The sequence below is a fragment of the Paroedura picta genome, chromosome 15 (genome assembly GCF_049243985.1).
Source record: "Paroedura picta isolate Pp20150507F chromosome 15, Ppicta_v3.0, whole genome shotgun sequence".
Taxonomy (NCBI): domain Eukaryota; kingdom Metazoa; phylum Chordata; class Lepidosauria; order Squamata; family Gekkonidae; genus Paroedura; species Paroedura picta.
In genome coordinates, this window is record NC_135383.1 from 15,593,645 (window position 1) to 15,618,172 (window position 24,528).

General features: G+C 45.6%; 1 protein-coding gene across 1 annotated transcript in view; it reads left to right on the forward strand.

Annotated features, from left to right (window-relative positions):
* GALNT17 (polypeptide N-acetylgalactosaminyltransferase 17) overlaps positions 1–24,528 on the forward strand; it is a 187,133-nt gene that overhangs the window by 76,031 nt on the left and 86,574 nt on the right. The window contains exons 3-4 of the mRNA XM_077311239.1: positions 9,039–9,205; positions 20,615–20,789. Coding sequence (XP_077167354.1) covers positions 9,039–9,205; positions 20,615–20,789 — 342 coding nt within the window. The remainder of the gene's footprint in view (positions 1–9,038; positions 9,206–20,614; positions 20,790–24,528) is intronic.

The following is a 24,528-nucleotide window of genomic DNA, read 5'->3' on the forward strand; positions in this document are numbered from 1 at the left end:
CAGCATTTCAGTCATCCTGGGGTTACTCAGGAAATCTATAAATATCTTTGCCTTCCATCAGGAGAATAACACCACTCCTGCAAGTTCAGCAGAGGTCTTTGTATAAATTAAATGTCAATATTTGAGATGCCTCCATGCATACCGGCAGCCGGGAGACTGTGTGTATCAGGAATTTGCACTACCCACAGTACTCCTGATATATGTGGTTGTCACGTGACCCGAACAGGAGCAAGATGTGTATTTTGCATGTGTGTGCAGTTTTAGTACATACAAACCGGAACCCTAGAAAATTCAGCGGCCAATGTGCAAGCCATGAAGCCATATACATATACAAAACATGTGTGTTTTCCTTGTTTAGACAACATGGCAACTGTGTAAATTAGGAGCTTATAGGTATGGTGGGCTGTGCTCTCTTTTAACAAATGGATCTGCTGTCTTTTAATCCTTGAACGTAAAAAATGGTATAGCATAGGAATCATAGCGGAACAAAGATTTTGAACTTTAGTATTCCAAGAAGCTTATGAAGGTTGAGGAGCATAAGTCTTATTCCAGAATCTTAATGCAGACTGCAAAGAATCAGGCGTGCGGGCTTCACGTGCTCTCCCTGTTGTGTTTCATGTTGCACCCGCCTCATCCTGGAGGTCACAATTTCTTTAGATTTCATAACTAAGCAAGCATCATCAGGAGTGTCTAAGCCATGGTCCACAGCCTTTTTGAGCATGCAGGCACCTTTGTAGTTCTGACACACTGTGAAGGGTGCAGCCACAAAATGGCTGCACAAAATGGCTGCCTCAGAACATTTGCCACAAAATGGCTGCCATTTGCTTCCTTTCAGTCACACGGTGAATGTGCTGTGGTGACAGCGCCTGACAAAGCTTTAAAAAGTTTTAAAAAATCTCCACAACCAATCAAAGTTTCAGCAGCCAGTCCAAAGCAATGCTGGGCAAAAGCTCCACCTGGCCTTGCCCACTTTCTAAAACACTTGGCAGGTACTGGGAGTGATGCCAATGGGCACTGTTGCAGCCACAGGCACCAACCTGGGGACACCAGGTCTAAGCCCCCCAAAATGGTTTCTCTCTTCTTTTCAAAGCACAGTTAACATCCCAAATAGAGGCCAAGACTCTTCTGGGCGGTCAAGACACAATCTCAGTCAAGTGCAGACGTGCCACGCTATTTTTAAAGAGAGAGCAAAGTGGTAATGAGGTTCATCTCCTTCAGCGACAGTAGCAGTGAAGCATGGGCAGTGATAATCTGTTGTGGTGCATTTTACTGCTTTCTGGGCACAATGGTCTGACATCGTTCGAAGGTAATCCTGATGCCATCCTATATACGATCTTATCAAGATTGTGTTGGGGGTTTTTACAGTGTTTCACTGGCCAAAGGTAACATAAAGTGGGGTGATGTCCGTGCAACAAAGAGGCAAACGGCTCAAGGTCCAAATTCTAGCATTAATTTTCGAAAAAGGCTTAAACTGTATACAAATGCTTGGATTTATTTTGTTCTCTTTCACTACTTCTGTCTTAAAAGGTATTTTCCTTTTCTGGTTTCCCCTTGAAACTTTTGTTACATAGCTGCTATTTTACCATTACAATAAGCCTCTAAGGTAGGATTTGCTGAAAGAGTATGTGACTAACCCAAGATCATCCAGCAAACTTCCATGGTGAAATAAGGATTTGAACGTGGAACTTCTAGGCACTAATCTGACGGTCTAACCCAGGGATTCCCAGCCAGGGTTATCTGGAGCCCTGGGACTCCCTGGTCTTTCCCCTACACCCCGCCTTAACGGAATCAGCCACATTTCTGGTTCCAGGGCTCCTCAAAGCCTGACAAAATATTTTTAACTAATTTTATTTTTATTATTATTATTATTATTATTATTATTATTATTATTATTATTATTATTGAATTTATTACCCGCCACTCCCTTGCGGCTCGTGGCGGGTTACAACAGTATAAAACCCCATAAAATACATTAAAACCAATTTACTTTATTTATCATCATCCTCAATCAGATCATATAATGTAGTACCTGTTGACCCACCTAATCTTCCTTAATTTGTCTAATAATTCCCCCTTGAAGCTGCCAAAGCGACTGACCATCCTTATGGTTTGCTGAAGGGAATTCTGCATGCTATGTGAACTTTTTTTTTTTTGGGGGGGGGGGGGGAGAATTCTGCTTGCCAGTCAATTTTGCTGAGATAAATTGAGAACATAGCACAGTGTCCAGGCAGAACAATAAGTGTGAAAAGAGAATTGCTACTTTGGGAGAGCTTTCAAAGCCCTGTTGGTAAAATGGAATTGCCTTTCTTGCCATTCTCGGTGGGTGCATTTTGAGCCAGGGAGCTAGCTGAAGTAGACACAGGAGAATCTTAGTTCCACAGGGAGTTTCATGAGCAGGGTCTCAGAGAGAGAGAGAGAGAGAGAGAGAGAGAGAGAGAGAGTGCTGAAGAGGAGCTGAAGGAGGCAGACCAGCTGGTTGATGTAACAGGGCAAAACAATGGGGAACAGTCAGGAACTAGCAAAGAGAACTTGGGAAGATCAGAGACACAGGAGATCAGTGAGCCTCTTGAACAAAAGAGACAGTATCAGAGGTAAAACAGCAGAAGGAGGAGTGCCTGACTCACCACCCCGGCATGGTAACTGTCATCCATGGACATCTGGAGAGCCACAGTTTGACCAACCTTTTACTAGGGTATGGTGGTCCACCTCCAGGGGGTGGGTGGAGATTTCTTGCAAGTACAGGCAAGAGAGATGAGTTCACCTGGGGGAAAAATGGCCACTTTGGAAGTTGGGTTCAATGATATCATACCGTATTGAATGTCCTCCCTTCCCTGAACTGGCCTTCTTCAGGCTCCACCCCCAAAACTCCAGGTTTTCCCCAACCTGGAGCTAGCAGCCCATTTATTCTGCCTAGCTGCTGATTCTTCTACTGCCAACCCTCTCAAAAGTTCTACCATTAAATCTGTAAACATATTTGTTCAGAGTGAAGGCGATTGACTTAGTACCTCATAAATTAGATATAACTGATTTCCCTATTGATAATTCTCTTTGAAACATGGCAGATGTAAAGGAATAAATAAACCACAAAACAAAATATGCATCTAAATCAAAGAATCACACTCGGTTTAGAGAAGGAAGGGGGAGTGGGAAGAAGCGCGGATATAATTTTGAAGTTTCTCTTTTCTCTCCCCGCCCCCGTCTTGTCAGATGTTTTCCGTAATCGTGCACGGCTCAATTAATTCTCTGGTTGATCTTCTTGTTTGTGTGGAGGAAATTAATCAAGCGTTCTTCAACTCAGTCGCTTTAATCGAGGCAATAACTCACGCTCTCAGAATGAATGGAATCTTTTTTTTTTTAAGAAGGCTGTTTTCTACGGAGAATCAAAGGCAGACAAGCGAGTGATCTTTGCAAATTCGGGAGAAGAGACAGCGGATAAAAGCTTGATGTTATTGCTGGGCTTTTGATTCTGTTTGGCACAGTGCTGCCTCACCCTGCTTAGAGTTGCATTTAACCCAGAAACAGCAGCAAAAAGCAGAATTTTGCTGCAGAAGGGCAAAGGGACATAACATCCAGGCAGTCTTAAACTCAACCCTTTAAGCTCAGGGGGGAAAAAGAGCTTTGAAAGAATCTAAAAACGTGTTAAGAATAATCAGTTCTCTGAATGGCAAGGCTACAAACACCCTGCTTGGGTTGCCAACCTCCAGATAGAACCTGAAGATCTCCTGTCTTTACAATTGGACTCCAGACGACCAAGAAAAGTCTCCTTGGAGACATTTGTGGCAGGTTCTGAGTTTTCGTGAGTCACTGCTCATTTCTTCAGATGCCTTCTTCATCTGGCATCTGAAGAACTGATTAGTGACCCACAAAAGTTCATGCCCTGCAACAAATTTTGTTATTCTTTAAGGTGCTACTGGATTTTCACTCTTTTCTACTGCTGCAGACAGACTAACATGACTACCCATCAGGAAAAAAATAGCTCCTTTGGAGGATGGACACTGTGACATCATACCCCGATTGAGGTCCTTCCCCTCCCCAAATCCCACCCCCCAGTCTCCACCCCAAAAATTGCCAGGTATTTCCCAACACAAAGCTGGAAACCTTACTCTGCACATGTGCAGAGTGTTTTTTCCCCTTACAGCACAATAGCTTCACATGTCTGTCTATGTTCTAAAGGGAACTCTTCAGCACTCAATTAGTAATTAAATTACAGAATTCACAGCCAAGGGACATAGCGACGTCCATGAGCAGAGATGACTTTAAAGGAGATGGAATTATTTTGGGGAGGATAGGCTCATCAAAGATTAGTACTAGCTTTTCTTATGCTCTCTCCTGGTATTAGAGGGTAAGTTCTATGTAGGCAAAAGGGACTTCCTGGCAGATGAGATACAGGAATTTCCCATTTAGGAATTAAGGCACTGATTACTTGCATGGTTTTTTCCAACTCGTGTCTTAATCTTGCCCTTACTGCCTTAGATCCTGCAATGTCTTTTGTAAGCACGCTAATTAAATCAGCAAAGGACTCGTAATGTGATTATAAGCAAATAGGCTGTTTTTCCCTCGGATAGCTGAAGGTGTGATATACTGGAGATATGGGGCTTTCTCTAACTCTGCAATCCTAGATAGAGTTTGAAGGGATAAAAACATAAGTAGTGCTCTGCGGGATCAGACCAGTGGTCCACATAGTCCAGCATTCTGTCTCACAGAGTGGCCAACCAGCTCCTGTGAAAAGCAACAAGAAGGTGCAGAGGCTGAGGCTTTCAGTTGATTTTTGCCTCTTAGCAAAGATTTGTTTGCTCTGAATATGGAGGCTCCCATTGGTCCCTACTGCTACTTGTCATTACTTGGCGGTACCTCTCCCAGCCTAGGAAGGGCATTCTATCTGGGCTTCTGCTAGTGTGGTTTTACATAGCGTCTTCTAGGGCAGGGGTAGTCAACCTGTGGTCCTCCAGATGTTCATGGACTACAGTTCCCATGAGCCCCTGTCAGCAAACGCTCCTCCGTGAACATCTGGAGGAGCCAGTTTGGTTTAGTGGTTAGGAGTGCGGACTTCTAATCTGGCAAGCTGGGTTCGATTCTGCGCTCCCCCATATGCAACCAGCTGGGTGACCTTGGGCTCCTCACAGCATTGATAAAGCTGTTCTGACCGAGCAGTGATATCAGGGCTCTCTCAGCCTCACCCACCTCACAGGGTGTCTGTTGTGGGGAGAGGAAAGGGAAGGCGACTGTAAGCTGCTTTGAGCCTCCTTCGGGTAGGGAAAAGCGGCATATAAGAACCAACTCTTCTTCTTCTTCTTCTTCTACCCCTTTTCTAAGGAGTTGACTCTCTCAGGCTTCCATTTGAGCATCCTTCGAACCGTGTCCTTCATTTTTGTCAAGTTCTCCTTTTTTGAAATAAAACGTTACTGTTTTGGATTTGATGGGTAACTTTCCATTAACAACAGTGCTCAGCTGCATGTCACTGCTCCCAAAGGGTGAGACAACATCTACGTCTCTCACCTAGTCTTGAGCTCCATTCCAAACCAAGTCCAGGATCACAACCCCTCTGGCTGGCTGTTTGACCAGCTGTTCCAGCGCGCCGTCATTTGTGATATCCAGGAATCTCATTCTATAGGATATCTTGAGCACATTAAGCTTACCCATTCAACGCAAGGGTAGTTGATGTCACCCAGTATCATAATATTATCAGTTTCACTCACTCCCCTTATTTCCCTTTTTAAAAGGGTCTAGCTCTGTTTAGGTTTGCATTATAATCCTAATTACATGATCTCCTTGTTGTAACTCCTGCACATGCAAAGCGGAAGTAAGAAGCAATAATAGCTAGCCTGATGTTTATGCTTAGCACATTGTTTGTGTACTTGTTTGGCTCCATTTATACCCCACCTTTCTCCCCACTCAAGACTCAAAGCTGTTTACAGTGTTCTCTTCTTCTCCATTTTATCAGCACTGCCAGGTAGATTAGGCTGATAGTGTGTGAGTGGCCCAGAATCACAAAGCAAGCTTTCGTGGCAGAGTGGGGATTAATTACCATGTGGTATGTAGAAGTTTAGGTGGGGGAAAGTGTCATCAAGTCCCCATGGTGTTTTCTAGGCAAGAGGCTTCAGAGCTGGCTTGCGATTGCCTGCTTCCACGTCATGCCCTTGGCATTCCTTGGAGGTCTCCCATCCAACTACTAGGCATGGATGATCCTCCTTAGCTTCCAAGATCGGACAAGATGAGGCCATCCAGATCAAGACACATAGAAGCTCTACTGTGTTAAGTCAACGTACCCTCTAATTTCTTCCTCATAGCTTTGCTAGACTGGGACCATTTCCCCTAACCATACAAGTTCCAACTATGAGCCTAATTCTGATGATTTGGATCCAATGAAAATCTGGAGTAAAAACCAGAACAATCTGGGGAATCCCTAAAATGTCATGCCATCATGTCTGAGTACAACTGGAAGTAATGTTGCAAATGTTGTACAATGTCACTTCCCGCCTCAACCCCATTAGAATGAAGACAGTTGCAATGGAGACCATGGTATGAGCTTTTGGACGTGCTGACATCACCTGGAATTGATACCGGCATTATCAGGGTGATGTTCTGGCTTTAGGGCAAAACTCTATGGCAGAATTTTACTTTAGACTGTAGAGTTTTACCCCAAAACTAGAGGGTGACCCCCCCCATGACCGTGATGTGCTGATGTAACTTCCTTGGGCCAGTCACAGTCCTTTTAGCGCTGTTCTTACAAAGCTGTTAGAGCTCTGTCGTCCCCACCTACCTCACAGGTTGTCTGTTGTAGGGAGAAGAAGGGAAGGAAATTGTAAGCCACAAGACTCCTACAGGTAGTGAAAAGCAGGATATAAAAAAAACATATCTTCTTCTGGGTGATGTCAGCATGTCATGTTAAAAAGTGACATTCTTCCAGGTTGGGGTGAGTTTGGGGAGAAGTTCAGGGGGGCAAGGTGCAGCCGGAAAGTGGGGGACCCCTCTGGACCAGTAAACCTGGCAACCCTACCTGCCCTGCTCTCCTGAAGATATATCTCTGAGCAGCTGCTCTGAATATTTTCATTGCTCTAACTGCTGGGCTAAGGGACTTTGCACTGCTTTCATCTGCTTGGGCGCAAGGGCAGTAAAACATCTTTATGTTAAGCGGGCAAGCAGTTAAGAATTCTAGCTCCGTTGCGTGCAAAGTACTCTCACCCTGTGCCATTCCTATATTTTAATCCTGGAGATCACTGCAAGATGCAAGAGGGAAGCATTAAGGAAATTTATGAACTTACTAAAGTGGAGCTGCCCATGCTCCGGCTTGCAGCAAAGTCTGACACGCAGGTGCCTTTTTATCAATTTAACAGTATTTAAAAGAGGGCGAGTTATCCAAGCCATTTGTCTCAGCAACCACAGGAACATTTTTGCCTGCTCAGATATTAACAGCCACAAGTTATGTGACTGAGCAGAGTGTCGGGGAAGAAGAACTGGAGGGTCGGTTCGTACTGAGAGCCCAGCAAGAGATGACACCCAACAAAATCCCGTTTCTTTAAAAATAATTTATGATGTACACTGAAAAAAAGAGCAAGGACAGATTACAAGAGGACATTTCTTTCTGTCGTCATGCAGTTTTGGCAGACACTGGCAGTCTTCAAGCAAAGGTTGGATGCACACTTTTCTTGGGTGCTTTAGGATGCTTTGGGCTGATCCTGCGTTGAGCAGGGGGTTGGACTAGATGGCCTGTGTGGCCCCTTCCAACTCTATGATTCTATGACAAATTCCAATAATCCACAAACGGGAGCCTTGTGAGTGCAAATTAAACTGAATGTCCTAAGATGGGCCTCCAGGATTTCCACTGTGGTGGGATCCCTCTTCTACTATGAACGTGAGAAGCCATGTTGGATCAGCCAGTGGCCCATCCAGGCCAACACCCTGGCCTCTTTCACACATGCTAAATAATGCAGTTTCAATTCACTTTGCTGACCTTTTACAAGTGGATATTGCCAATTTCTGCTTTATGTGAACCACCCTGAGCCTTCAGGGAGGGCGATGGATGGATGGATGGATGGATGGATGGATGGATGGATGGATGGATGGATGGATGGATGGATGGATGGATGGATGGATAGATAGATAGATAGATAGATAGATAGATAGATAGATAGATAGATAGATAGATAGATAGATAGATTGATTGATTGATTGATTGATTGATTGATTGATTGATTGATTGATTGATTGATTGATTCACACAGCAAAATCCAAGTGCAAAGTGCATTTAAAGTAGATTGAAGTTGCATTATTTAGTGAGTGTGAAAGTACCCTCTGTGTCACACAGTGGCAAAAACCCGAGTGCCATCAGGAGGTCCACCAGCAGGACCAGAACTCCAGAAGCCTCCCCACTGCTAGTGTGATGTGTGGACCAATGGGCCAGATAAAATAAATGGAGGCCTCTAAATTCTCAAAAACAGGCCGTGGTCAAGGCAAGCATTAATCATGTCCCAGCTTTCACTTTCAGCAGCTACATCAGTGTTCTCCAACCAAGTAGGGAGCCAAATATCTATGTACAGGAGCTATTATTTTACAAAAATCCATTGTACATTTCTTGCATGCTGTACTTATATGTATAAAGGTAAAGGTAAAGGTATCCCCTGTGCAAGCACCGAGTCATGTCTGACCCTTGGGGTGACGCCCTCTAGCGTTTTCATAGCAGACTCAATACGGGGTGGTTTGCCAGTGCCTTCCCCAGTCATTGCCGTTTATATGTATACTAGATCCTAAAGGCAGCAACGCCCAAATGCACTTGAGCAGCGGCGTCGAGACGTTAGTATGTTCATAAGATCGGATTCTATCTGAGGCTACGCATAAAGCCTTTGGGCATTTTTAATCTAAATTGTATTATTAATAAATTCTGGTACTACGTTATGTTTTAGAAGCGTTACGGCGCATCCCCCTTAAGCCTAGAGATATTTCCGTATTGGCTAAACGTCTGGGTTAAAATTTCTCTCCTTTCCGTTGTGGTTTTTAAAGGTTAACCTTGGTTTCTCTGTGTGTGTGTTTTCCCCCAACAGGTGTAAAGAGCTGAAATACCCCAAGGATCTTCCGCAGATTTCCATCATTTTTATCTTTGTGAACGAGGCCCTGTCGGTGATCCTGCGTTCGGTGCACAGTGCGGTGAATCATACGCCCGCTCACCTCCTGAAGGAGATCGTCCTTGTTGATGACAACAGTGATGAAGGTCAGTGAGGTCAACATTTGGCACAGGAAAGAATGGATGCCGGACAGTGCGGCAGTATTTACTCAGTCACTTGGGGGAATGCTGTGCGGCTGATGTTCCTTCTTACCCTTCTCTGTCTCAGTCAGCCACTAGAAATGAGAGGCTTTTGTATTCCAATTTAGAAACTCATTGCTAATGAATTTTTTTCTGCCATTTCAGACACACCCATTTTAGTAACTGGCTGCTAGCGGAATTTATTTGCCTGTTGATACAAAACCCGCTTGCATTGGGTTACCAAAGCATGGCTGAGCCGCTTTTAAGGGAAACAGCTCTCTTCCATTTTGAACCCCTTCATTGTGTTTCTGAATCACTGCGGTGTGCTGTTTAAATTATCCATTGTTGTTGCTAGTTGTGAAATCATGTCTGACCCATCGTGACCCCATGGACAATGATCCTCCAGGCCTTCCTGTCCTTTACCATTCCCCAGAGTTTAAGTTTGCACCGACTGCTTCAGTGACTCCATCCAGCCACCTCATTCTCTGTTGTCCCCTTCTTCTTTTTGCCCTCAATCGCTCCCAGCATTAGGCTCTTCTCCAGGGAATCCTTCCTTCTCATGAGGTGGCCAAAGTATTTGAGTTGCACATAGTTTCCTACAATGTTGCTTCTCTCCCCTGCCCTTTTTCGCTGTGCAATCTTCCATGGACTTTTTGGGAGATTTCCAATTTGAGTAAAAAGGTAACGGTATCCCCTGTGCAAACACCGGGTCATGTTTGACCCTTGGGGTGACGCTCTCCAGCGTTTTCATGGCAGACTCAATACGGGGTGGTTTGCCAGTGCCTTCCCCAGTCATTACCGTTTACCCCCCAGCAAGCTGGGTACTCATTGTACCAACCTCGGAAGGATGGAAGGCTGAGTCAACCTTGAGCCGGCTGCTGGGATCGAACTCCCAGCCTCATGGGCAGAGCTTTCAGACTGCATGCCTGCTGCCTTACCACTCTGCACCACGAGAGGCTCTTTTTTTCTAGTTTGAGTGCTATAGCAATAAGCCATGGCACCACTGAGATGCCTTGACTCCATGGAACGGCCCTGCTGTGTTCTACATCCCTAACCTCTCCAGCCCACTGAATCAATGGCATTGGAGGCTGGGAGCTGTTTTAGCTATGCCACCATCATGTTCTTGCGCTGCTGTTTTTATTGTTCATATGTATTTCATTTTATTGGGGTACTATTTGGGGATTTTATTGTTATAAGATTTTTATGTGATTATGTTTTTATCTATGTTGTAAACCGCAGCGAGCCAGTTCGCTGGGAGCAGCAGTCTAGAAATCAGATAAATAAATAATTAATGGAGAAGGCATCTCAAGCGCTTCTGTAGCCCAGAAGTGCTATCCTGGTTTAGCGCTATAGCACTCAACTGAGGACGTTTTACAAAATCTCCGAGAAAAAAATTGTGTGGCGAAAAAGGGGCAAGGGAGGAGGAAGCGACACAGTTTGAAACAACCGCTAGTGCTTCAGAGACGGCTCATTAATGGAAGGAAGTTTGCTGCATGAAACCGGCATCCCTGTATCGCTTTACTCTAAACTGGGCCAGCAATGAATCACATCCAGTTTAGAAAGGTAATGTGAAAATCTTCAGATGGTGTCGTGATTTCCCAACCTGGCACCGTTGATGGAATTTCTGGCGCCTGTTTGCTGCTTCGACAAAGCGTCTCTTTCCCAAAGTAAGGAACTGATTTTGATTCTTCTCTGCTTCACTAAAGGAGGAGGTGATTCAGAAGAAGAACCAAGGAGGCATTGCTTTATGGTCTGCAGGGGGTACCCACTAAGAAACAGCTGCCACCGTTGTATGTGGTTTTGCAGCTCTTCCTCTTTCTTCCATCATAAACCTCACCATGAAGAGAGCTGGTGGGATGTAGTGGTCAGAGAGTCTGGAAGCCTTTCTCAACTTTTTTACCATTGAGAAACCCCTGAAACATTCTTCAGGCTTTGATAAACCCCCCAGAAGTAGCACAATCGTGGTTGGGGAAGCAGAGCTGGACATGCCCAGCCAGGGCCTCTGTCCTTCCCACCCGCTCCAGGCCCATCATTGGCCATTGGAGGAGAGGAGTCCACATCTATGGTCATATATGGTCAATCACATAATAAATGTGTAACAAATGTAGAAACTATATAATAAATTAATTAACTCCCACCAATTCAGGAAACCCTTCCAAGGCCGTCATGAAATTCCAGGGTTTCACAAAACCCTGGTTGAGAAATCCTGGGCTATGATCTGGGACAGTGGTCCCCAACCTTTTTGAGGCTGGGGACCGGCAGGGCAACTGCCCGCCCGCGCATGCTGCGCATGCGCGCCTGCGGCCGTGCATTGCGCATGAGCGGCCCTGATTCCCTCTCCCCTCCTCCCGCAGTAAGAAGCTTCCTGGGCCGCAAGCTTGCGGCCTGGGAAGTTTTTTACTGGGGGGGGGGGCGGGGAGAGGGAGCCGCAGCCCGGCACCGGGCCGCGGGCCGCAGGTTGGGAACCACTGATCTGGGAGACGCAGGCTAGACTCCCCACCCTGCCATGGAAGCTTGCTGAATGACCTGGAGCAGTCCTATTCATTCCACCTAACCCACACTATCATCTTGGGCTCCAATTGTCAAGGAAGGTTGAGACAGGTGAGCTGAATAAACAAGGAAGCATGAGTGGGGCTCCCTGGCAGCCTTCCTTCCAAGCACAGACCAACCCAAGACCTGCTTAGCTCCCGAGATCATGCCCTTTCCAACTGGGTCTCAAGAGCAGCGTTTTCTTTTCAGATTCTCAGCAGGTGGTTCCCAAGAAAGGTTCTGTCGTATGGCGCTTCCAGCACGATAAGTTTGCTTACCTTTACCTGTAAATGGACCGCTGTTCTATAAACTAGGTTGCCGTGGAAAGAACTTCAAAGCCATTTCTGCCTCTCACTAAGACTGAGCAAAAGGTTACGCTAATTCAGTTCCGAGTACGTGCCCACAGTGGCTGCCTCCCCTGCACTGCATGATCTGAGGAACTGAATGCCAACTGCATAGGCGTAAAAGCAGACCATTCACTTGGAAGGTGTCTTCTTATCAACTGCAGACAGAATGTGGGTTTTCAGAGCAATGGAGCCAGACTTGTAATTAGAATGACTATTGTCCCCAGGGGATATTTGCAGAGGAAGCCCGTTATTTGCAAGTGTAGCCTTCATTGCCATCTGGGACTACCTCCAAGTTGTTTACAAGGCATTCCCAGGATGTCAGTGGCCCTAAAAAACAATGTTGCTGACAACTTGGGACCATTCTTCAGTTCTGGAGGCAAGCAAGGAGGAAGCATGCTTAAAAGAGCAGGAGGTCTCCAAAGAGATACAGGAGGAGATTATTTGAAAAATTAATCTAACTATGCTGAATATACGCTTCCTCCAGTGCCCCCTGCAGGACATTTGTCAGATGTTTCTGAATCATGCACACTATAGATCTTGCATATTCCTACAGAAGTAGTGCTCAATTTTAAATTGCAAGCCATAGCGATTTAATTGTCTGGGGCTCTTGGTTCTAGAGGAAATGGCCAGGGTAACAGCAGTAAGGTGGGATTTTGAATGCTTTATTTGTGGAAATTCTGTCATCACTCATTTGGGTTAACTAGACTGTTAACCAGTGTACGTACAAGTAGAGATGCCAATCCCCAGGTGGGACCTGGGGATCTCTCAGAATTACGGGTCAGACTAAAGAAAACAGTTCCCCAGGAGTAAATGGCTGATTCGGAAGGTGGACTCCATAGCATTATATTCCACTGAGATCCTTCCCAGACCCAAAGCCTGCCATGCTCCTGGATCCACCCCCAAAATTTATTTTATTTATTTTATTTATTCATATTTTTATACCGCCCTCCCCGAAGGCTCAGAGCGGTTTACATATAACTGAAACTATACATGAAACCAAATCTCCAGATATCTCCCAACCCAGAGCATACAAGACTTGAAACAACTGTGCTTTGGGGGGAACGTGGAGCAAGCATAATTTCTTGCCAGCTCTGATCCAAAAATCTTGCAAAGAAAACAGAAGGCCGTCAGAGAGAGTCCCCAAAAAAGGACCCACGGAACCAAGCAGGCAAGGCCAGCAGGTGAGACTGAGGGCCAGTCTAGCTGGGTTTATTTACTACGAAAGCTCTACGAGGAAAAGAGAAGCGGAACAATTGTTCTATGTAGGTCAGCTGTTGGTAAAAGTGCAATTGGAACAAGTGCGGAAGGAGATGGGAGATTAATCCTTCCCATTAACTCAGGGTGCCTAGCGCCTTTCTTCTCCAGATAACCTAGAACGCAAAGTTACCTTGGAGTCAGATCCCCTGATTTGAATAGCTTTCCCAAACTGGGACGGGATTGCAGTATGACCTCCCCATTCAAAATCCATTAGCATCCCGGGTTTTGTTAGATTGCCTACAGCAAACAATCTCCAAGTGTCACTTGCAATCCTTGGCGTAGACTTGAATCTCTTGCCTAAGTCACTCCCATCTTGCTGGAGAAAGTAATGCTTTCACCATGAATATTACAAGAATCTTTCTTCCCCCCCCCCCTTTGGCAAAGCGCCTTCTGTGGCAGACAGGGAAGCCCTCGAGGATTCGTTAGAAAAGGTACTTCAGACACCAGCTCATTAAGGCTCCAGGCACTATGTACTTTCCCCTCCATGTAACCGTATTAGCTGTGATTGAAGATGCTCATTATTGTCTTTTCATTGTTCATGTCAACAGCCACAGTGCTTGTTGATCGTTGTCAGACAAAGGCAGGAGGGAGTAGCAGTTTTTCAAAGACGCCTGTAGGTCACGGGCTTCCGGCTCCATTTGAGCTTTATTTGAGCTGGCTTTGAGAGCCAGTGTGATGCAGTGGTTAAAGAGTGATGGGCTCTAATCTGGGGAACTGGGTTGGCTTCCCCACTCTACCACATGCAGCCAGCTGGGTGACCTTGGGCCAGTCACAGTTCTCTTAGAGCTGTACTTATACAGCTGTTCTCTTAGAGTTCTTTCAGACCCAGCTACCTCGCAGGATGTTTGTTGTAGGGAGAGGAAGGGAGAAGGTGTTTGTAAGGCTCTTTGGGACTCCTCTGGGTAGTCAAATGCAGGGTATTGGACAAATTCAGTGAGATAGATTAACTTTCCTTGTTGTGCGTGTGCCATGCTCATTCATGGCTAATGGAGAAGGAAGAAATATGGGGGTGGTTTACTTCAGTAGAAGTGCTCAGGTTTGGGGAGTCCTTCCCTCTTTACCCCACGCCCAACAAGATCAGTCTGTCTTGGTCCCAGTAACAGGGCTCAGTTGGGTGAAATTTGCTTCCTGCAATAGTGTGCAGGGTGTTTATTTTTTAGCGCCCCAAAGCATCCATTTCCTCCAGGGAAACTGATCTCTGTAGTCTGGAGAGGAGTGGTCATTCTGGGAGAACCCCAGATCCCACCTGTAGGCTAGGATCCCTAAAATTTTATCTCTAGAAGGAGAACTGTTCAGTAATAAACCCTTATTTAATTATATTCAGGACAAAAATCGTTCTACTGGACACAGCTGAAGTCTTTGTCATGCTATCTACACACCCCATTCTCTGTGTGTTCTGATCCTCCACTCAAAAGCTACCGGGAGTTATTTTCTCCAGAATTCTTATCATGCATTCTTGACATCCATGGCAACCAGGAAACCTCAACCAATCTCGGTCTTGGATCTTTGAAGGAAAGTTCTAATATCCTCTGAACAGTGAAGATGAAAAGTAACCTAAGGTCCCCTCTCCTTCTCATGTCTCTCAAGGCAAAAGGCTATCAAAGCTGTAAGATCATCAGATGCTTACCACAGCTGGGCTTGGGTTTCTCTCAGCTGTGAACTTCTTTTGTAGTATAAAAAAATAATACTTCCTTTCCATCCATCCTTCACTTTGTGTTGTCATGACCACGCTTTCACCACCACGAAGGAGAGTGGATATCTAAAAGAGTAGACTCCCTGTTATTTCACCGTTCATTTCATAAGGATATTTATTCCTTGTATATTACCCCATTCAAGTTTCCAGGAAGATCTAATAAATTAAAAAAAAATTAAGCCCATTGTTTAAACATAGGTTGTAGAACATTACTGAATAGCCTTCAGTGGGGAGCAAGATGGCATGTGAAACCACATCCGTATGAGAGTATGGCCACTCTGATCTAGGGATGTGCTCCTTGGCTCGGCCACCTTGGCAATCACCAAAACCCGAGGCAGCGCATAGGAGGCCTGCACCATGGCGTGAAGAGGTTGATACTCTCCCGGAGGGGGGCTCCTATCATTTCAGATGTTTTAAGGAGCCATGATGGGCAAGGGTCTAATGGGCATGTTGTCAGCCATGCTGAAGGTAGCATCCTGTCTGCTACAGTCAGAGTGAGTCGTCTGAGGTCACCTCAGTGTTCCTCCCAGAGGTGGCCAAGGGGCCTCTAGTTTGCTTTCTGTATCCAAGGTAGAAGGGACTGTCATGGCAGAGTGCCAAGATATTCTCCATGAAGTAGATTGCAAGTGCTTCACAACTGATTTCTGATTGACTATTGTTTGGGTGCCCTCCTTCCAGTATAGTAAATGACCAAACTATCCTAAACAATTGTGCTCGGCATGAGCATGCAGATACGATGGAAGTTGAGTAAAAATTGTGTTTTACTGACTTCTCCACCCTCATAGGCTCTCGTGTGCATTCTATAAGATGTTCTTGATCCTTCGCCATGAGTCTTCCTCCAAACTTGTTCTAGCCATCTCAAGTCCCATTTTTTCACATAGACCTGCTCTGTATAACAGGGAGCCCACTTGAGATGGGGGTAGAGAGGACATCAGGGAACAATCTCATCAATGGGGGACAGCATTCTGTCATTGCAGTCTCTGACCGGTCCATTTAGAGGAGTAGCAGGAGGCATTGGGTCCCACAGAGCATTAAGGAATCCATTTGGTTCCATAAGTCTCTGCAGGCAAGCTAGAATCTTCTCAGTGTCCAATTGAGGGTGAGATGGCAGCCGTATCCGAGCATTCAGAGCTTAGTAGTCTGATCATGACAGGGCATTTGCTGCAACCAGATCCACATCCACCTCATGCCAAAAATGAGGTCCAGGGTGTGGTAGGGCTGGTGACAAACTGTGAGAACTCTAGTGCCGCCATGGCTGGTACCATATGCAGCCCATTTCCAGAGGGCAGCATGGATGTTAAAGTCCCCAGGATTTCTGGGGAAATGTAACAACCAGGATGCTGCTGCTGCGTCCAACAGGGCTGGCAAGGCATCTGGTGGTGTGTTGGGCACATGGTATACCAACCAGATGGCCATGCTCTTGGCTGTGCCCCACCTGAGGCCAACACATTCAGTTCCTGGAATTGATGATGTGGGGAGTGCTTTGAAGAATAAATGCTCACAGATTAGGATTGCTACCCCCCCCCCGCAGTCCATGACTGATGGAGGATGGAGAACCTGGCTGGGCCAGTTCTTTACGGATGACTGTTCCATGCTCCCTGACCCAGGTTTCCATCACACATGCCAGGTCTGCTCCATGCTCTGCAAAATTAGTTTGCAGAGTAGAGGCTTTGTTGGTGATCAACCTGGTGTGGCACAATATCAGTGTCAGAGGCAGATTTTTAACCTTAGCCTCCTCTGTAGTGAACCAAGGGAAGGGACGGAGATTAGAAGGGGTTTGAGCATAGCCATTTCTGAGATCCCTTCTCTTGTCTCACCTCCCAAATGGGTGGGAATTAATTATTTTTTCATATATAAATTTATTAAACATTTATTGAGCCTCTTGTGGCGCAGAGTGATAAGGCAGCTGTCTGAAAGCTGTGCCCATGAGGCTGGGAGTTCAATCCCAGCAGCCGGCTCAAGGTCGACTCAGCCTTCCATCCTTCCGAGGTCGGTAAAATGAGTACCCAGCTTGCTGGGGGGTAAACGGTAATGACTGGGGAAGGCACTGGCAAACCACCCTGTATTGAGTCTGCCATGAAAACGCTAGAGGGCGTCACCCCAAGGGTCAGACATAACTCGGACAGGGGATACCTTTACCTTTACCTTTAAACATTTATTGGGTGAGAGGACCATATATGGTTACATTGACCTGACTCACCCTCCCAAAATGATCAGTGATGGGCCTGGAGGGGTAGAATGGGGAGGGACTCTGAGTGGGTGTGTGCATAACTATGCTTCCCAACCATGATCACGCCACTTCTGGAGTTTCTTGTAACCTGAAGGATGTTTTAGGGGTTTCTCAATGTTAAAAAAGTTGAGAAAGGGTGCTCTAACCAACACAACTGGAGCAGAATGAATTATCTTATATAGTTGCATGCTCCTCTTTTTCACTGAGCAGCAAGACGTTCCGGGGCCAGGGTTCCCTGGCTTGCGTCTCTTTAGGTAAGAGAGTATGTTGAAGACTCATGGCTTTTTTGTAACATTTGCTTGACTTAGAAATACATAATGGACCAATGGAGCAGGCAACCTCAGTTTCCCAAAAAAAGAGAGTGAGTGAGAGATCCCTTGCCCCCAGATCCTCCACTCCACAAATAGTCCATCGCTATTGCATCTCTCTGTTTTCTCTGAGACACACAGACACTGCCTCTCCTCCCCCCCCCCCCAGCTAAAGAGGACATCTTCTCCAAGCTCCAATGGGTACTATCAGGGGACCTCCTAACAATTCACTCCCCTTGAGGAACTACTCTAGACCATCAACTTAAGAAAGGAACTGATAGCCAGCAGCCACATCAAGGGGAACATTAACTGCTCTCCTGGGTGATGAAACCTTCCCTTCTTTGTCGCAAGCAGCCCACAGTGACGAGATTAGATCGCTGCCATAGGGGAGTTGTGTTTCAAAAATTCGCCTGATAGAGCTAGTGGATGTAAAGCAAATGGCTGCTTGCCAGGAGGTCTCTCTCTACTTTGGCAATCGTGGAGAGGATTCTCCCTCGTTTTCTTCTAGAAATTTAAGGACGTTGGTCTTTCTTTCTTCCCCCCCCCCTTTTTTTAAGCATAATAACGGACTTGGAATCCAATCCCCCAGATGCTGAATGTCAACCGAAAGAACATATTCCCCCCCCCCATCGTCTTTGTTTCTAATGGAAACAACGGCTGTTGAGGAAGGGGGGGAAAAACACGAGAAACGGTGATTAAAGTATAAAGGAACGCCTAGGGAATGAAAAGAATGTTAAGTACCTTGAACAAAACCCTCTTTTGATTTAGTGTGTCTTTCAAATTAGCATCATCCTTTCTAATTATTGAATGAAAATGCGTGTTTCCGGCAGCTTGGAATTTCTAGCTGCAATGAAGTGCATTAGAGCAGGGGTAGTCAATGTGTGGTCCTCCAGATGACCATGGACTACAATTCCCATGAGCCCCTGCCAGCATTCGCTGGCAGGGGCTCATGGGAATTGTAGTCCATGGTCATCTGGAGGACCACACGTTGACTACCCCTGCATTATACCATGGTAGTGATATGCATAGCTAGTCAGTTGCCATAAGGAGGACCGCTCCCTGTTTTTTCCTCATGAGGTGTTGGGATCCTTGCAGATTGCACACTTGCCCAATACAACTAGTTCTGGTTGCCGCATCCGGTTTATCTCCAGCCAAATGATCCATGCTGGGGTTGCTGAATTCATTCGCTATCTAGACCCAGCAGTGTTCTGAGTGCCTTTGCATGCACATCGTTGGCAGCTTTGGGGTTGAAGGTAATGGCAGTTTTGTTAACCTTTTGATTTGGTTCAGAAGCAGCAAAAAAAAATGACAGTTTCGCACTCAGGTTAGAAGAAGATGGGGGGGAGCTGGCAGGGACTCATGGTAATTGTAGTCCATGGACATCTGGAGAGCTGGCAGGGACTCATGGTAATTGTAGTCCATGGACATCTGGAGAGCCACAGTTTGGCCATCCCTGGTTTAGAGAGTCATCGTGGTTTTCTCTACCGCTGTTCAGAAACAGAAGGTTTGTGGCTTGAGATTCTGCACACGTTGGATAATGCATTTTCAGTGTGTTTTAGAAGTAGATTTTCCTGTTCTGCAAAGGAAAATCCAGCTGCAAAAGGACATTGCAAGTGCATTATCCAACGTGTGCAGTATGAGTAAGAGGAAGAAAATAGCTGGTAATATGGACACATTTGTGTGTTCCCTTCATGTGCTGTGGGAGCCACCAATTAGACACATTAGGAGCACAAAGGTCCTTTCAATGCACCTAATAGCAAGATCGCATAATGTGAATTGGGCAACACATGGATTTTTCCATGCAAGTAAAGCTTCTATTCCTGTAAAAAGAAGCTGTACCAACATGGAAAACCCATGCATGGCCCAGTTCACCCATTAGAGAATTGAGGCATGATGTTTGCCATAACTACCAGTTAAGTTGCATTTTTTCCCCCTGCTCAGTTACTTATATGTATTGCATGAGCATTAGTTTTAAAGTCTGGTTAAAATAGTGACCTTGTACGTCATACTGAATTTGATTCTGTGCAGTGTTTTACTGATACAAACATGTCCTTCTATCATCAGTGTATAACCATACAAATTATATCTTGATATGGTCAAATTTACATGGTCATATGCACATCAATGCACATGTCTAGAAGAGGAGAAATGACACAAATTGGGCAAAGCATGCATATGCAGCAATCTGAGAAAATATAACAGTAAATATAATAGCTGCATCTTCATTGGAGGGAGGGTTATACAAAGGGGAGAGTTCCTCATTTGAAATGGAAGTCACAAAGTTAACCCTTTGTAGACTTCTAATGATAAGTGAGAGCCTCTTGTGGCGCAGAGTGGTAAGGCAGCCGTCTGAAAGCTCTGCCCATGAGGCTGGGAGTTCAATCCCAGCAGCCGGCTCAAGGTTGACTCAGCCTTCCATTCTTCCGAGGTTGGTAAAATGAGTACCCAGCTTGCTGGGGGGTAAACGGTAATGACTGGGGAAGGCACTGGCAAACCACCCCGTATTGAGTCTGCCATGAAAACGTTGGAGGGCGTCACCCCAAGGGTCAGACATGACTCGGTGCTCGCACAGGGGATACCTTTACCTTTACCTTTAATGATAAGTGATTTGCTCATAGTACTCGATGGCCTAAATCAGAGGTCTCCAATGTGGCACCATGGCATCCGTCAATGCCTTTTCTGGCACCCAGCAAGTTTTAGAAAGCAAGTAGGGCTTTTACCTGGCAAGGCTTCTGTTTGGCTATTGATTGGCTTTGCAGATGTTTTATAAAGGTATTCAGCAGCAACTGTGTGACTGAAAGTTAGCTGAGGCAGCCATTTTGTCACTGATTCTACCTCCCACTGAAGTTATTTGGAGGCAGCCATTTTGTCTTTGTGCTCGTCACATTGCGTCATAAGTCCAAAAGGCCCCACAGGCTCAAAAAAGTTGGGGACTCCTGGGCTAAGGGAGCGGTAAAAGTCAAGTAACCCATAAAGTAACATCTGCTGAGCAGTTTGGGTTTCTTCTTGCAGAGGAACTGAAGGCACCCCTTGAGGAGTACGTCAACAAGCGATACCCTGGCCTCGTGAAGGTAGTGAGGAACCAAAAAAGGGAAGGCTTGATCCGCGCCCGCATCGAAGGCTGGAAAGTTGCCTCTGGTCAGATCACCGGCTTCTTTGACGCCCACGTGGAGTTCACAGCAGGCTGGTAGGTAGAGTATTGAGATTCCATTTTAAATTCATTAGTTAGTTATTCATTAGTTACGAGAAATTCAGGGGGTTGGTATCGTCTTACAATGCAATAATTTGAAATGGTGGTAGCCACTTGGTGACTCGGGGAGAATAGCTCTGTTTTACAAACCCCGTGGAATTGGCTGAGATTCCGTAGCACTCTGATCTCAATTGGCAGAGTATTTCACCTTTTCGGAAAAGGAAGTGATGTCACAGCATGATTTTTCTCTCAACATTCCGAAACTGAAAGTGTCATTGGTAGCTCTATGAGCTTCCAGTTCTCCTGTGCCCAAAGTATGCAGAAGCTGGGCTCCAAGTACTCATGGATGTGACATCTGGAAGGACTGTTTCACCCCTGGCCATTGTCACTGTGTTTCTGCCATGGTTGTTAGCATTTATTAGAAGTGTAGCTGTAGAGCCCAAGGCCAGTTTTACTGCTTGAACTGTTTCCTTTCATTTTCTCACCTCCTCCGCCCCATCCATCCCCCCTTTCCTCTAGAATGTGGCATCTCGATCTTGGGTGCCAAGCTATCTGATCTTCTGAAGATTTCCTGCGTTTCATGGGTTCTCACAGGAGGGGGAGTTGGTTTGGGAGTTTTATGCTGTGTCTATTCTGCCATGCCTTAGTTCTGGCAAGGTATTGTCAGAGTAACTAGCTTGCTTTCAATAAACTCAGTCTTTTGCACCAAGTCAAGGATTTGCGCTTTCGAGCAATCTGAAGAAACTTCACAACCACCACATCTTTCTAAAGGATAGATTCAAATGAGTAGCCGTGTTGGGTCTGAAGTAGCACAATAAAATCAGAGTCCAGTAGCACCTTTAAGACCAACAGAGATTTATTCAAGGCGTGAGCTTTCGAGTGCAAGCACTCTTCGTCAGACTAAGAACTGACCATCATAACAGTAGGAATATATAAGCAAAGGTTAATCCTGTTACATCATTAAACTGTGTCACAGCATCCAAACACAGCCACATGGGAGTTATCATGTGGACGAAGAGTGCTTGCACTTGAAAGCTCACGCCTTGAATAAATCTTTGTTGGTCTTAAAGGTGCTACCGGACTCTGATTTTATTATCTACCTAAAGGGATATCGTAGTCCCATAAAAGATGGCACAAAATGGTAACCAACACAATCAAAGTGTCAGAACTCTCCTATAAGGCAATGCTCAGGAGTCTGGGGATTTTTTTGGTTGCCCTTAACAACTTCCTGCCGCCTGCTCCATTAGCTTTCAATCAACCAGTGTTATCGCTATAGCCAAAGACCATCGAAAAACAGATTTAATTTGCTGGTGAAAGCAAGAACTTCAAAGACAAACAACTCCCTAATAAAAATGCAGAAATCATGGACAAAAACGTAAGTTGCATTAGTCAAAGGTATCGCTTCAAAATAAAACAGCATTGGGGGGGGGGGGTATATTATCTCTCCACAAACCTGGCTCGAACGTTCTTTGCTGCAGCGGCAAATAATATGACCTGATAAGAAATACTTTTATTGTTGCCAGGCAGCAAATAAACAGTCCTATCCTATGATGACCAACCAATATGCTCCCCTATTAGCATTTAGGTGCCAAGCAAAACCATTTCCATTCACCCAGGCTTTTTACTGACATTTTATTCCATCTTTAAGCTGTAACCCCTGACGGGTTGAATAACGCTCTTTATAGGGTGTTTTTATGTTCCCGAGACTGTTTTATGCTGCTGCTTTTATTGACTGCTGGTTTTTATGAGTGTAGATCGGAATGGCTTTATTGTTGGGACTTACTTTTAGTTGTAGTGCATTGTTGTTTTTGTGGCGTGTTACTGTAAGCATGCATTATTTATTAGGGTTCTCCCCCCACCACCACCACCCTTTTTTTCTCGTTAGCCACTGCAAGCAGGCCTCTGGAGAGGATGAGATAAGTTTTATTCCAACTAAAACAGTAGCAGCTGCTGAGGGCTGCTCTAAAGGTGGTGCCGTCAGGGCCAGAGTGAGCGCAGGGCCCCGTGCAAATGAGCTCAAAAGATGACCAGGCAGTCATTCAAATCCACATTGATGCAGCAAGACTTCTGCCCTTTCTGTGGCTCTCTCCCCTGATGCCTATCAGCTGGTGGCTGGGGGACTTACAGGCAGCAAAGGGAGGACTGGGCCTGTGCCACAGGTGATGTAGTGGCGCCACTTGTGGCACACAATGGGAGTGACACCTTCATGTCGTCAACAACATAGGGATACTCTAGTCTCTGCCCAAAACTCTGTGATAAAAATGACTTAGAATCATAGAGTTTTTGCCCCAAAACCAGAGTGTCACCTCTGATGTGTAAACATCACCTCTGGGTGATATAGGCTCGTCCTCTTTATTCCTGGCTCTTTCCCTCCATGCTCCTGGTAAATTTATCCCCAACCCCTGCAGCCTGGTCCAACAAGCCTGGTCTCCCTAGCCAGAAGAGGCATTGCCATCAATACTAGCAGAGGCCTCTCTTTGGTTCTGGTAAGTCCTCCAGCCCCCACCAGATGCCAGGGAGTACCTGACACTGTTGTCTAAGGTGTGGGAGGGAGACAGAGCCAAACAGTATGTCCTTGATATCAAAAGTAAGGTTTATTATGATCAGAATAAGGAAATCCAAAAGTGTATGTTCGTGTTTGCCATCATGTCAGAGCTGACATGGCAATGCCACAAGGTTTTCAAGGAAACAGATGTGGTTTGTCTCCTAATCATGACCCTGGTCTCCCACCCAACTACTTGGAGGTTTCCCATTCAAATATTAAGTAAGATTGATCCCACTTAAGCTTCCGAGACTGGATGCATTCAGGCTAGCCTGAGCTGTCTACATCAGAGTAATCCAGAAAGCACTTCCTTGTATTTCACTCATACACAAGTTCACCTCCAAACATATCTCATTTGGCTTGAGATGCAGCCGATACAGTCTGAACTGAAGGATTCCGCCCATTTCTTGCCCTTTGCTAGTTTTATACGCCTTCGTCTTTTGAGCCCGGTGTGGTTTGCACCCTAAACGTCTACCCCCCAAAAAATCCTTCTTTCAAAAACACTGAGAAAATACCTGAACTGTTATCGTCTCCCCCAAGAGAATTTTTTAAAATCCCATTGAATTCTTCAGTTACTCACACCTGGCAAGGACTTATTTCTGGTGTTGATTGCAAGAGAGAGAGAGAAAAAAAAAAACAATCTTACCCCGCTCAGAGGGTGGAACTAGATTTTTGTCTCTCTCGGCTTTTAGACGGCCACAGGAATTGTCTCCAGTAATGCCTCCACCTCAGACATATATATTAGATATATTTTGGGGACCCAAAGTGGATTATGGTATCATTCTCCCCTCTTCCAGTTTGGTGTAGTGGTTAGGAGTGCGGACTTCTAATCTGGCGAGCCGGGTTCGATTCTGCACTCCCCCACATGCAGCCAGCTGGGTGACCTTGGGCTCGCCACAGCACTGATAAAACTGTTCTGACCGAGAGGAATCTCAGGGCTCTCTCAGCCTCTCCCACCTCACAGGGTGTCCTGTTGTGGGGAGAGGAAAGGGAAGGCGACTGTAAGCCACTTTGAGCCTCCTTCGGGTAGAGAAAAGCGGCATATAAGAACCAACTCTTCTTCTTCTTCTTCTCTATCATTATCAAAGCCACGTGAAGCGATTTAGGCTCCGAAAGAATTATTGGCCCTACACTGTCCTATGCACTTTTTGTGATGGAGATTTTATGCACAAAGTCTTATTGGGAATGAACATT